The sequence below is a fragment of the Mobula birostris genome, chromosome 24, assembly GCF_030028105.1.
Source record: "Mobula birostris isolate sMobBir1 chromosome 24, sMobBir1.hap1, whole genome shotgun sequence".
Classification (NCBI taxonomy): domain Eukaryota; kingdom Metazoa; phylum Chordata; class Chondrichthyes; order Myliobatiformes; family Myliobatidae; genus Mobula; species Mobula birostris.
Window position 1 is genome coordinate 43,524,473 of NC_092393.1, and position 15,470 is coordinate 43,539,942.

Below are 15,470 nucleotides of genomic sequence, written 5' to 3' on the forward strand. Positions count from 1 at the left end.
ACCCTATTTATAGCAATAGCTCATAAAATGCCTAAAACATTCAACGATACTGTCGTTGTTTGAAATTAGGTGCATTATAAATCATTAGCTACTGGATCTACTAAACTACAACAAGCAGTCATTATATCTGCCATGTTAACCTTGGAAAATCCATCTCAGAAACTGAGCATTTCTTAAATCTCTTCAGAGCTAAATTTAATTAACAGCCACCAAATTGCCCATGAAGCTACTTTATCTTACTTAGAACACTGGCAATATTTAGAGAACAGTTACTTGACTAGTATGCAAAGCACTAATTTAATAATCCAGGGAATAATAAATAATTCAATACACTGGAACAAAATGCATAATATCAGCTATGGTAACCATGTAATTACTTGATTATCATAAAAATCCATCTGGCCCACAAATGTACATGGCTTGGCCATATTATGAGCCTGTTTGTAGAGCAATGTGATTGACTTTTAACCTTCCTCTGAAATTATCTATCACACCCTTTAGCTAAGTGCAATTGGGAAGGGTGAAATTGCTGGCCAGCAACACCCACATCCCATCAATGAGAAAACAAACGAAAATAATGTTTTATAAGAAGTGTTGTGCACGAGGAAGCTGACCCTGTGAAATTTAGCAATGGTTTAAACATGACATGTGGGAGGAACAAGGATGTTTTTACAACATCAGAGTCAAAGATAAATGTTTATTGTTATATGCAGAAGTACATTTATGCACAGGTGCAATGAAAAATGTATTTGCAGCAGTATGCCTTGCACATATCATCTAAGCAGCACTCACAAGCAAAAACAAATGTATACAGTGGCATGCAAAAGTTTGGGCACCCCTGGTCAAAATTTCTGTTACTGTGAATAGCTAAGCGAGTAAAAGGTGAACTGATTTCCAAAAGGCATAAAGTTAAAGATGACACATTTCTTTAATATTTTAAGCAAGAAAACATTTTTATTTCCAACTTTTACAGTTTCAAAATAACAAAAAGGGAAAAGGGCCCGAAGCAAAAGTTTGGGCACCCTGCATGACAGTACTTAGTAACACCCCCTTTGGCAAGTATCACAGCTTGTAAACGCTTTTTGTAGCCAGCTAAGAGTCTTTCAATTCTTGTTTGGGGGATTTTTGCCCATTCTTCTTTGCAAAAGGCTTCTAGTTCTGTGAGATTCTTGGGCCATCTTGCATGCACTGCTCTTTCGAGGTCTATCCACAGATTCTCAATGATGTTTAGGTCAGGGGACTGTGAGGGCCATGGCAAAACCTTCAGCTTGCACCTCTTGAGGTAGTCCATTGTGGATTTTGAGGTGTGTTTAGGATCATTATCCTGTTGTAGAAGCCATCCTTTTTTCATCTTCGGCTTTTTTACAGATGGTGTGATGTTTGCTTCCAGAATTTGCTGGTATTTAATTGAACTCATTCTTCCCTCTACTAGTAAATGTTCCCCGTGCCACTGGCTGCAACACAAGCCCAAAGCATGATTGATCCACCCTCGTGCTTAACATTTGGAGAGAGATTCTTCTCATGAAATTCCACATCCTTTTTTCTTCAAACATACCTTTGCTCATTGAGGCCAAAAAGTTCTACTTTAAGTTCATCAGTCCACAGGACTTGTTTCCAAAATGCATTAGGCTTAAATACCAGCAAATTTTGGAAGCAAACATCACACCGTATGTAAAAAAGCCGAAGATGAAAAGAGAGTGGCTTCTACAACAGGATAATGATCCTAAACACACCTCAAAATCCACAGTGGTCTACCTCAAGATGCGCAAGCTGAAGGTTTTGCCATGGCCCTCACAGTCCCCTGAGCTAAACATCATCGGGAATCTGTGGATAGACCTCAAAAGAGCAGTGCATGCAAGACAGCCCAAGAATCTTACAGAACTAGAAGCCTTTTGCAAGGAAGAATGGACAAAAATCCCCCAAACAAGAATAGAAAAACTTTTAACTGGCTACAAGAAGTGTTTACAAGCTGTGATACTTGCCAAAAGGGGTGTTACTAAGTACCGCAATGCGGGTGCCCAAACTTTTGCTTTGGGCCTTTTTCCTTTTTTGTTATTTTGAAACTGTAAAAGATGGAAATAAAAAAGTTTTCTTGCTTAAAATATTAAAGAAATACTTCATCTTTAACTTCATGCCTTTTGGAAATCAGTTCATCTTTTACTCGCTTAGTTATTCATAGTAACAGAAATTTTGACCAGGGGTGCCCAAACTGTATTGATTACCAATCCTGCCAAAGGGTCTTGGCCCGAAACATCAACTGTACTTTTTTTCATCAATGCTGCATGCCCTGCTGAGTTCCTCCACCATTTTGTGCGTGTTGCTTGGATTTCCAACATCTGTAGATCCTCTCTTGTTTGTGATTATCATTTTGCCTATTGGTTCAAGAACCTAATGGTTGAAGGGAAGTAGCTGTGGGACTTTCAGCTTCTGTACCTCCTGCCTAGAGGTAGCTGCAAAAAGATGGAAGGGCCTAGAATGGAAATCCTTGCTGATAGATGTTGCTTTCTTGAGACAGCATCTGGTGTTGATACTACCATTGCTGGGGAGAGCTGTACTGTGATGAATTCAGCAGAGTCCTCTGCCCTGCATATTCGGATTGCTGTACTAGACCATAATGCATCTAGTCAGGATACATTCAACAATATGTCAGGAGAAGTTTGTTAAAATGTTCTGGGGATGAGCTGAACCTTCTTAATCTGCTAAAAATGTAAAGATGCTGACACACATTCCTCATGACTGCATCTATGTGCTGCGCCCAGGGCTGGTTAATGCCCAGGAACTTAGGGCTTCTGACTCACTCAGTAGCTGATTGCTCAATGTAGACCGGCACATGTCAACAATTTACTTCTTGAAGTCAGCAATTAGCTCTTTAGTTTTGCTGACATTGAGGGAGAGGTTGTTGTTGTGGCGCCACTCAAACAGGTGTCCGACCTCAGCCCGGTAAACTGACTTATCACCACCTGTGATTTGCTCAACAACAGTAGTGTTGTCGGCGAATTTGAAGATGGCATTGGAACTGTGCTTAGCCGCTTATTCATATGTTCATAGTTCAAAGTAAATTTATTATGGAAGTACATATATGCCACCTTGAGATTAATTTTCTTGCAAGCATTCTCAGTAAATCCAAAGAACCACAATAGAATCAGTGAAAAACCACACACAAAAAGGGACAAACAACCAATGTGAAAAGGCGAGGCTGCTGTAGTCATTAGTGAGAAGGGACCATGGCCTTGATGGTAGGGGTCCTTAATGATGGATGCTGCTTTCCTGTTGATATGCTTAATGGTGGGGAGGGCTTTACCTGTGATGGACTGTATCCACTACTTTTTGTAAGCTTTTCTGTTCAAGGGCATTGGTGTTCCCATACCAGGCCATGATGCAACCAGTCAGTATAATCTCCACCATGCATCTATAAATGTAATGCTGAATCTTGGCAAACCGCCAAGAAAGTCAAGGTGCTGTTGTGCCTTCTTTGTAATGGTACTGACATACTGGACCCAGGACGGATCCTCTGAAATTATAACACTGAGGAATTGAAAGTTGCTGGCCCTCACCACCTCTGATCCCCTGAGGAGGACTAGCTCATGGACCTTCAGTTTCCTCCTCCTGAAGTCAAAAATCAGTTCTTTGGTTTTACTAACATTGAGAGGTTGTTGTGGCACCATTCAGCCAGATTTCCATTCTCCCTCTTATATGCTGAATCTTCATCACCTTTGATTCAGCCAGTGACAGTGGTGTCAACAGCAAACTTAAATATTGCTGTGGAGCTCTGCTTAACCTCACAGTCATAAAGTGAGTAAAGCCGGCGGCTAAGTACACAGTCTTATGGCATGCCTGTGCCGATATCAGCTGTGGATGAGACGCTGCCAATTCAACTGACTGGGGTCTGCAAGTGAGGAAATCAAGGATTCAGTTGCACAACAAGGTTTTGAGGACTAGCTCGTGAAGCTTATTGATTAGTTTTGAGGGGATAATAGTATTGAATGTCAAGCTGTAGTCAATGAAGAGGATCCTGATGCATGCATCTTCACGGTCCAGATGTTCCAGGGTTGAGTGAAGAGCCAATGAAATGGCACCTGCTGTTTACCTGTTGTGACGGTAGGGAAACCAGAGTCGATCCAAGTCATTTCTCAGGCCAGAGTTTATATGTTTCATCAGCAACCACTCAGAGTTCTTCTCAGTGGATGTAAGTGCCACTGGGCGATAGTCATTGAGGCAGATTACCACGTTCTTCTTGGGCCTTCGTCATGTAATTGAAACCTGCTTGAAGCAGGTGGGTACCTCAGACTGCCGAAACGAGAGATTAAAAACATCAGTGAACTCTCCAGCCAGTTGATCAGCGCAGGTCTTCAGTAGTTGGCCAGATACCCCATCTGGGCCAGATGCTCCGTGGGGTCAACCTCCTAAAGGATGCTCTCACGTCGGCCTCAATGACTGAAATTACTGGGTCATCAGAGTCTATGGAAGTTTGTGAAGGTGCCTGCATGTCTTGGCGGTCAAAGCGAGCATAAAAGGCACTGAACACGAGGAAATCTGTAGATGCTGGAATTTCAAGCAACACACATAAAAGTTGCTGGTGAATGCAGCAGGCCAGGCAGCATCTCTAGGAAGATGTAGAGTCAACGTTTCGGGCTGAGACCCTTTGTCAGGAGTCCTGACAAAGGGTCTCGGCCCGAAACGTCAACTGTACCTCTTCCTAGAGATGCTGCCTGGCCTGCTGTGTTCACCAGCAACTTTTATAAAAGGCACTGAGCTCATCTGGGAGCGAAGCCTTGATGTCACTTATGTCGCATGCTTTTACTCTGTATGAGGTGATAGCATTCAAGCTCTGCCAGCTGTCGAGCATCCTTCAGTGATTCTAGTTTGGTCCAGAGTTGCCACTTTACATGTGAGATGGCTTTCTGGAGGTCATATCTGGACCCCTTGTATTTTACTTGGTCGCTAGACCTGAACACCACTGATCTGGCCCTTAGCAGATTACAGATCTCTTGGTTCATCCAGGGCTTCTAGTTGAGGAAGATTAAATGATTTTTGGGGAATACACTCGTCCACAACTGACTATATAAAGTCTGTGACAACCATGGCGCATTCATTCAGATGCTCATTTGAGCCCTTGAACTTGGCCCAGTGTGCTGACTTGAAGCAGTCCTGTAGCCCCTCCTCTGGCTCCCATGACCACCTCTTCATTGTCCTTACTTCCGGAGCCTTGCTCTTTAGCCTCTGCCTGTATGCAGGTAAGAGGAGGATAGCAGATGATCAGATTTCCCAAAATGTGGTGTAGAGGTGGAAGAGTAGCTATCCCTTATAGTAGTGTGACATTGATTGAGTGTGTTAGGACCTCTAGTGCTGCAGGAGATATGTTGATAACTGGGCAGAAGCTTGATTGAGGTCCTGGAAATGATTTGAAAGGTGTCGGAGTAGCCTGTTTCTTGTTTGCTAATTGTGACACTCAATGCATTGAGCCCTTGCTTAATATCAGCCTTTAGTGGTACGTAAACTGTGGTCAGGATCCTGGAGGAGAATTCTCTTGGTCAGTAGAATGGACAGCACTTAATCACTAGATGTTCCAGGTCAGAAGAATAAGAGTGTGACAAGGCCGCTACATCGAAGCACCATAAGAGCATGTATATAGAGTAGAGCAGGGAGCTAATTTTTGAGGTGCACCTGTGTTGATGATCAGCAAGGAGGATTAGATTAGATTAGATTATGAGGACACGCAGTCCTCTTTTATTGTCATTTAGTAATGCATGCATTGATACAATGTTCCTCCAGAATGATATCACAGAAACACAAGACAAATCAAGACTGAAAAACTGACAAAAACCACGTAATTACAGCATATAGTTACAACAGTGCAAAGCAATACCGTAATTTGATAAAGAACAGACCATGGGCACGGTAAAAAGAAGTCCCAAAGTCTCTCGAAAGTCCCATCATCTCACGCAGACGGTAGAAGGAAGAAAAAAAAACTCTCCCTGCCGTGAACCTCCAGCGCCGCAAACTTGCCGATGCAGCACTCTGGAAGCACCCAACCACATCCAACTCTTGCGTCTGTCTGAAAACTTCAGGCCTCCGACCAGCCCTCCGACACCGAGCACCATCTCTGCCGAGCACTTCAACCCCAGCCCCGGCAACAGACAATAGGCAAAGCCGAGAATTTGGGGCCTTCCTCTCTGGAGATTCTCGATCGATTCGGAGAAGTTGCTATCAATCCCCTCTGACTGAGGTCTCCTGATGCGGAAGTCAAATATCCAACTGCAGATAGAGGAACAGAAGCCTAGATCTTGAAGCTTCATGATAAGTTTGGATGGAATGATTGTGGTGAATTCCAAGTTGTAGTCCATGAAAACCAATTAAAGTGAAGAAAGTGTCTAGGTTCAATTGGGAGTGGAATTTGAAAGATAGAATTATTTCTGCTACTAAATTGAGAAGCAAATACAGTACATGCAATGTAAAAATATTTTGATTTCTGTTCCAATTTCGTACTGGCAGGCTATCACTTTTAGTATGCCATTTATCAACAAATGAGGTAGACATGATATTTTCCAAATGCAGCCTGTCTTCAAATGTAAACATTGACTGATAGCCTCCGCTAGTTGGCTGAATGCAGAAGGCATGTAGCGTTACTATATAGTAAATGTTATGGAGTGTGGTGAGAAGAATTAACTACCCTAGATATATTTTATGATTCCTGTGCCAAGGCATCAAAACTAATTGTAAAACTTCAGAAGACACCTAGTTTTCATGTTTGTCAAAATAATAATCTATTTGTTTTTGCTGTTAGACTACTAACATCACTTGTATGTTTATTTTGCAAATGAAATAGTTGTAGCCTTTCTTTTGTTAAATAATAATACTAATCCATGGTTTCTCTTCAATTTGATCATATTGTCTTTCTCCATGTTTGGGAACTTTAGTGGTTTTAAAAAGAAAATCTGATTATCTGATTCCTCCCCCCCCCCCCGCCCCCCACCATTCCAACAGCATAAATTTTTACTCCTCAAGTATATGAAGGACGTAAGTAATAAAGTCAATTCAATTCAAATCATAAGTTTTTACTGTCCTTCCTCTCTTCCCAAAACCCATTGCTTTCACATTTGGGGCACAGAGTTACCTGTGGAATTCTCAGTGCAATCCTCTGACAAAAATCCAGAAGCGTAAAGTAAGTTTTGTGGTGCAATCGAATGGATCATGTGTAGTACTGTAGGTATGAAGTTGATCTTAAGTGAGGAGCCACTGAATCACTCAAAGCATGATATTAACACCCACTGTAGCTTCTGCTTTTATTTGTCTTGGTACTATACTGATAACTGCAGCATTATCTTGGATTTGCTTAAGAGATGGGCACTAGAACTGAAACCTGACTCTTCATGGTGTTCCAGGCTCTCTTCCATCCAAACAGCGGAGCAGCTGGGCAATATGGGGACCTGAAGACTATCCGCCTAAGGCAGTACAAGGCTTTCTACCTGACAGGTAAAGGAAAGTGGACCATGTTTTCAGTAGCTACACCGTTTTCATTGATGGTTTTATCTAAAGATTGTCTTCAGATTATTGTGATGGACAGAAGATCATTAACGCTGTCACAGAGTTGCATAAGTCATACAAATACACTAATTACAGTCAGAATCACAGCAAAGCTTTGAATAAGTATCAACCTTTTAAACTTTTCCACATATGATATCAATGATGTTTTGGAGGCTTTGATCTTTTCCCTTCATTAAGAGGCCATATTTTGTTTAGTTGTTAAATTTTTAAACACAAAATGAAGTCACACTGATTTGAAAAGCTAGGAGTTACAGCACAGAGATGGAAGGATGCTTGAAGTGCAGACTCACTACGGGGAGTGTGGCTTTTGAAGACACTTACGTGACAATGACTCAAAGGCAGAATGCAATATAGTAAACTTGTGGACTTTTATTAATCCAGATATCCAGGAAGTTTCAGTCCTGTCATCTACATACTTTGGAGGATTTGGGCATTGCTGCAGGGCCAGAATTTATTGCCTTTCACTAATTGCCCTTGAGAAGGCAATGATAAAATGCCTCCTTGAACTACTACAGCCCTTCTGATGAAAGTATTCACACAATGTTGTTGGGAATTCTAGGATTTAAGACCAGCAGCAATGAAAGACCAGCAATATATTTCCAAGTCAGCTTGGTATGCAACTTGAAGGAAAGCCAGTTTCTACTTTACATTCACTGCTCCTCTTGTTGGTGTAGAAGTTGTACCTTTGTACAAGATATAACTCCAATCAATGGAATTTTAATTTATTTTTTATTCAGAGATACAGTATGGCATAGATCCTTCTGCTCTGACCAGTAACGCCCGACAGCCCCGATTTAACCCTAACCTAATCACAGGACAATTTACAATGAAAATTTAACCTCCCCGGTAAATCTTGGGAAAGAGGGAGAAAACCAAAGCAGCCAGAGGAAACCCATGCACTCCGCGGGGAAGACATACCTAGACTCCTTAGGGAGGATGCTGGGAGTGAACTCTGAACTCCAGTGCCCCGAGCTGTAATAGCATTGTGCTCCCCAAATACCTCAAGGGTATGCCTTTCCTTTGACTCCAATTTTACTGGGGTACCTCAGTGCTGTACTTGATCAAGTGCTGCCTCCAGGGATGAAGGGGTTAACCTTTGAGGAGAGATTGAGTCGCCTGGGATTATACTCTCTGGAGTTCAGAAGAATGAGAGGGGTTCTTATAGACACATACAAAATTTTGAAAGAGATAGATAAGGTAGAAGTAGGAAAGTTGTTTCCATTGGTAGGTGAGATGAGAACTAGGGGACATTGCCTCAAGATTCAGGGGAGAAGATTTAGGACGGGGATGAGGAGAAACTGTTTTTCCCAGAGAGTGGTGGATCTGTGGAATTCTCTGCCCAGGGAAGCAGTCAAGGCTTCCTCACTAAATATATTTAAGAACCAGTTAGATAGGTTTTTACATAGAGCGGATTAGTTTTTGACAATTTTGGATGAGTAAGTGCTATTTGATAGCACTGTCAATGTTTCCTCGTTTTGTCAGTGACCAAGTGTTGATCAATTAGGTGGTAATTAACCAAGTTGGATTTGTCCTGTATTTTGTGAACTGGACACACCTGGGCTCATTTCCTCATTGTCGGCTGGATGTCAGCACTGCAACTGTACTGGAACATCTCGGCTACGGGCAGAGTTAATTCTGGAGTACAGGCCCCATTGCCAAAGGTGATAGTTACGAGCATGGGCAAGCAAGCCTCAAATCCTAGTATCATTGTTCTTAACCTAGGGCAGGGGTAGGCAACCTATGGCCCACAGACCAGATCCGGCCCGCGAGCAAATATTGGGATACTATGCTTATCTGGCCTGCGAGTGATTTTTCCTTTTTCTGAGTGTTTCACGTGACCACACTGATGGACATGCATGGCGTCTTGTTACACTGGCCCCAGGTTCCGTTTTGTTCCAAACCAAACACTAGAATATACGAGTGACGGGAAGGCAGACTACCTTGTTAATATGTATTAGATACTCTCCGTGCACGCACAGGTTTCCAGATGGGATCATTCAAATTTGTAAACAGAAACAGCGTCACTGTGTTTTAACAAAAAATCCACACTCAATATCCAGATATTTACATGTGCTACGATACTTGTTGAATAACTTGCGTTTCGAAATAAAATCGAAGAAAAAAATTCCAATGGCAATGAATGCAAAACGCGGGAAGGTAGGCAGTGAGTGCTGAAATTTCCAAGACACTTGGACACTAGATTACTTCTTCATCAAGCAAGCTGGGAAACCAGTTTGTTTCATTTGCCTAGAAAATGTTGCTGTGAAGAAGGTGGCAAATATCAGGCAACATTACGAGGCCTGCCGTAGTGGAAATTTTAACAAGTTTACTGGGCAAGCAAGGAAAGATGAAGTTGAGCAAATGAAGGCTGGTTTCAGAAAACAAACATCATTTTTTGCCAAGGAAAGCAGTGAAAATGAAGGAAATACCCGTGCCAGCTACGAAGCCTCAAAACGTATTGTCTCAAAAAGTGGACACTGCATCAGAAATTTTTCAAATGGAATTGATTGAGATGCAGTGTGACGACATATTGAGATCGAAATTTCATTCTGAAGATGTGTCAGTGCTTGACTTAGAAAATATATTCATCCAGGTGGGAAGTATCCTAACTTAGTGGACCATGCAAAAAGATGGCATCATTATTCGGCAGCACTTATCTGTGTGAGCAATTATTTTCAAAAATGAAGCACACCAAGAACCATTTGAGAGCGAGATTGACTGATGCCCATCTGGATAATGTCTTGCTCTTGGCAACAACAAGTCTGACACCCAATATTGAGAAGCTTTCAAGCAACAAACAGCATCAAGTTTCACAGTGATTTATCGACTGTTTGCATTAAAATTTTCTTTTTTATTGTACTTAATTTACCACCATTCAATGCATCATGTTCATACGTTTTATGTTTAAAGATTCTTTGTGTCCTTTTAATAGACTCAAAAGATGCCTTGATTGAAATAAATTGCAACTAAACTGAGTTCTTTGATTACTAATTGACATCCTTGGTTAAGCACAAGTGATTTTCTAGCATGCGTTATTCATTAATTTGAGGCAAAACATAACTAGATGTATTTAAATGCATAATTCCCATATTTAAAGTTTTTTATTGCATTTATCTGGCCCACCGTCCGCTCATTAATACATGATCCGGCCCACAAAAGCAAAAAGGTTGCCGACCCCTGACCTAGGGGAACTCCACTGCAGGTTAAAGCAATCTGGCAAATTTTCCTGCACAGGAGTAACTCCTGACTTCTGAAACCATCTCAATAAAAAAACAAGCCAAGATGCATCCTCTTTGGCCAATGGGAAAGCATTGGGACTGAAACTGACATTGTAATGCAGTCACCTTAAACATTATATTACCTGGATGACATGTGAATGTGGTGTTTCATTCTCATAAAACTGGCACGCAGAATTGTGGTAACAAGTTGTTTTCTTGACATTTTAGGTGGTGCCAAAGCTTGCAAGGGTGAAAAGGGGCCGGAACAGCAACATGAACCACCTCTGATTTTCAATCTTTTGAACCATACAGCAGAAGACCAGCCACTAGATCCTCTTAGTCCTGAATACCGTGCTGTGTTCCCACAAATCCAGAGGATGCTGAACAATATCCTTCACGACATCTCCACAGATAACACCTCCTTGGTTGATTACTCACATGATCCAGCAGTAATTCTATGCTGCCAACCAAAGCATGTAGTGTGTAGGTGTGATAATGTAACTTAGCTCCCTTTGTATATTTTAATCATTATTTTCACCAGATAGTTGGTGAAATGACCGTAAGTTTCATTAAAATGTAGAAAATAACTTCTAAAAATAGCAAATGAAGAGGTCTTAGTGGTGAGTATTGTACTTAAAGTAACAAAAATATCTTTAATTATAACTTCTTATATAAGAAGATACTCTGGCCAATTATAGTACAGCAGCAAGAATATTTTAGGTAATTTTGTAATGGAAATGTCTTACATGGAATACAATTGAAATCAGTAGGCTGGTGTCAGTCAACAGTGCTCTCCTGTACCACCAAGAAAGCCAAAGTTGCTGAGAGGAATAAGCAGGGCTTTTGAAAGGGAGCAACAGGCACAAAATGCTGGAGGAACTCAGCAAGTCAGGCAGCATCTATGGAAATGAATAAACAGTCGACGTTTTGGGCCAAGACCCTTCTTCAGGACTGGAAAAGAAGAGGGAGGACGACAGAATAAAAAGCTGGGGGAGGGGAAGGAGGAGCTAGAAGGTGATAGGTGAAGCTGGGTAGGGAAGGTAAAAGGCTCAATAAAAGGAATGTGATAGGAGAGGAGAGTGGACCATAGGAGAAAGGGAAGGAGGAGAAGACCCAGGGGAAGGTGATAGGCAGGTGAGGAGAGGTAAGGGGCCAGAGTGGGGAATAGAAGAAGAGGGGAGGGGAAGGAAAATGTTTTTTGCTTGAAGGAGAAATTGATATTCATGCCATATTCATTCAGAAATTGATATTCATGCTTTTGGGAACGGAGTGGAGGTGCTTGATGAAGTGGTCCCCCAATTTACAATGGGTCTCACTATTGTGAAGGAGGCTGTATATTGGGAGCGCCAGACACAATAAACAACACCAGCAGATTTGCAAGTGAAATGTTCCCTCACCTGAAAGGACTGTTTGGGGCTCTGAATGGAGGTGAGAGAGGAGGTGAATGGGCAGGTGTAGCACTTTGGCTGCTTGTGTAGAAACAGTGTGTAGAATATAATTCAGAAGACGTAGTGATCAAACTTTATGGTGCTGTATTCAGGTAAGACTAAATCTTCACTTCAGGAGTTTGGTAATAGGTTAGTAGGTTAGACACCATATTAGTTAGATATTTTTTATTATTAATTGCTCACAGCATCAGAACTTTGTTGTTTAATGTTTGTTCCTAATTTCTTGAATCTAAGTGTTTTACCAAATAATGCTTAGTGTCAACTACATTCTGTTGGTTTGGAATTCAGATCAGGTAAGGACAGAGATTTCCTTTCTAAAATCCATAAATGAATCAGTTGCGTTTTAACAGCCAACAGAGGACATAAGGTGGCTGCAAAGGGATAGAGATAGGTTCAGCGAATGGACAAAGTTCTGGCAAATAGAATATATGTGAAATTCCTTCAGGTGCATAAGTTTCCTCCTGAACTCCAGGAATGTCCTAGTTAGTGGGTTAATTGGTGCAGTGCATTGCCTCTGGAATGGATGAGTGTAGAACAAGAAGGTGGGGTTGAGGAGCAAGTGAGAGGGAATAGGCTAAAAAGAAATGAGTGAACGAATGGGAGTGGTAGGATCGCTCCAAGTGCCAACACAGTCTCGAAGTACTGAATGGCCTCCCGTGTTGTAAAAGCTTGAAAATGAAGTTGTCCATTTTTATAGGAAAAATAAGAAAAGAGTCTGTTATATAAATGGTGAGAGATTGCAGCATTGTGAAAAGTAGAGATCTGAATAGTTGTATAAGACGATGAGAGGCATTGATTGTGTGGATAGTCAGAGGCTTTTTCCCAGGGCAGAAATGGCTAGCACGAGAGGGCGCAATTCTAAGGTGCGTGGAAGTAGGTACAGAGGAGATGTCAGGGGTAAGTTTTTTACGCAGGGAGTGGTGAGTGCGTGCAGTGGGCTGCCAGTGACGGTGGTGGAGGCAGATATGATAGGGTCTTTTAAGAGACTCCTGGACAGGTATATGGAGCTCAGAAAAATAGAGGGCTATGGGTAACCCTAGGTAATTTCTCAGGTAAAGACACGTTCGGCACAGCTTTGTGGGCTGAAGGAGCTGTATTGGCCTGTAGGTTTTCTATGTTTCTATGAATGCTTAAGTACATGATTTATAAGAGGCCATGATGTAGTTATAGCAAACACCTAGAAAAGCTAACAATATTATTGCTTTTAGCAAAGAACTGATTACCAAAATAGGAAAGTAAGACCTCAGTTACATGGGACATTGATGAGACTAAACCAGGACCACAATGTACAGTATTGTTCTCCTACCAAGGAAGAATGTTCATTCATTGGAAAAAGTCAAAGAAAGTTTACTTAACTAAACAACACACACAAGATGCTGGAGGAACTCAGCAGACCAGGCAATAACTATGGAAAAGAGTAAACAGTTGACGTTTTGGGAGAGGGTCTTGGCCTGAAACATCGACTGTTGATTCTTTTCCATAGAGGCTGCCCGGCCTGCTGAGTTCCTCCACCATTTTGTGTGTGATACTTGATTTTCCAGCATCTGTAGATCTTCTCTTGTTTACTTAAGTCTGGGATAGGTGGGTTGTTGTATATTGAAAAGTCAGACAAGCTAGGCTGAAGTTTATAACTGTGAGAAGGACATGACTGAAACATAGATGATCCAGCGAGGTCTTGGTAGGATAGGTGTAAAGAGGATATTTCCTGTTATTGTAGTGAGATCTTCAGGCAAACAAGTCCAGATGTGGAGTAAATGAGAGACTCAGAGATGGAAAGTAATGACAAGGATTAATTTGAAGAACAAAACAGAGGAATAACAAATGACTCAGAGCATACTTACTTAAGAGAGCTAGGGTCCACAGAATATTTGTTCACTTAGGTCTCAGTGATGAAAACTAGTTGTGACGGGGCTCAATACTGCATATAGCATGGGAAGTTTATTTACATTATAAATAACCATCTTTCTTCTTGTGATCTATAGTAATTTTTTTTCTGTCATTAGTTACTCTTTCTTTTACATTATGCATGTAAAATGGGATGGATGTTTAGGATATTTGCTGTCCTATTGCTCTTATTCCATGTTTTAAAATCATACTGTATCTCACAGGGTCTGTGTATATATCTCACAAACTCTAGTTTCATAATCGATAATGTCAGTTATCATAATGATATTGTAAATGGGGGAAAAAATAAATGGCACAGTTCCTGTCTTAATTGAATTTGGGTCTCTGATAATGGTTGCGAAACTGGGTGAAACGTGTTCACATGCTACAACACGCAAGCTCTGTGGAAAATCTGAGAGCAAGCATTTTGACTTCCTGCTCTGTCAAAGTATCCTACATTAGTATAATATTCAGAGCCAAAGTCTTTCAGTTCTGCCAAGATCTTGGGATGTGAGAATGCATGTTTCAGGAAGTCAGTTTTATTTTAAATTATGGAAGTCCAATTTTAAGTTGCATTAAATAAGCAAGAAAGCTTCAGCAGCAAAGCAGCTAAGTACTTCCACATCCCCTGAGCACTCGATGTGCTGTAGTGAGAATAACCTCAACAGGAAATGGTTAGTATAAGGATGTGACTTGAAGGATATTCCATGCGTCAGACACTTGATGGTACATGTAAATCTATCTGTGCACCAGGGCAGCTCCCAACTCAAGGCTTATTCACAAACTTCCCAGGAAATTTATTAGCGAACAGATGTGGAGATTGTTTCCCATTATCGTCTAGCTTTTTGATTAGCTAAAAAGTGTCATCAACCCTGCACAGTGCACAATCATTGATCCCATTATTGTGCCTTCTGGGCACAAATTTGGAATTCAAAGTCAGTTGTTTATTTCTGTTACTAAGGCAGTCAGAGGTAGGATCCTAATCTAATCCTGCTCAGAGAATGAAATTCTGCCATTGAGGTGTTGTTCCCTTACACAGGTATCATTGCCCTGCCAACGTTCAGAGAACATACTGTATACTTACTTGTAGTTTGAGATTAAGGTTCAGTAGAACTTAGATTTGGAAGTAGTTGGAGTCAGATATAGGGGATTTATTTATTTACATTCGATTTGATTTTGAGTTCAGGAAGATAAAAGTAATGTTGATGTGCACCTCTGGGATTGTGATTTCATTAACGTGGAGTCTTCTCCATTTGGCCTCTCCTCCATCTCCGTCACTTCAGGATTTGATCACAAAGTGTACCGCAGCACTTGTACCTTTTCCAAATAAAACTGATGGCCATGTTCTTTAAGGCGCTGTTTTGTAAATCAAAAT

The 15,470-nt window shown here is 41.2% G+C and overlaps 1 protein-coding gene across 9 annotated transcripts in view; it reads left to right on the forward strand.

The window, feature by feature from the left end:
* arsg (arylsulfatase G) overlaps positions 1 to 15,470 on the forward strand; it is a 269,510-nt gene that overhangs the window by 226,860 nt on the left and 27,180 nt on the right. For 7 of the 9 annotated variants that reach the window (XM_072242600.1, XM_072242597.1, XM_072242604.1 and 4 more), the window contains 2 exons: positions 7,383 to 7,473; positions 10,992 to 14,404. In XM_072242600.1, coding sequence (XP_072098701.1) covers positions 7,383 to 7,473; positions 10,992 to 11,269 — 369 coding nt within the window. In that variant the 3' untranslated portion in view covers positions 11,270 to 14,404. Of the gene's footprint in view, positions 1 to 7,382; positions 7,474 to 10,991; positions 14,405 to 15,470 lie in introns of those variants that run through there. The other 2 variants (XR_011883078.1, XM_072242603.1) reach the window with 1 other exon arrangement.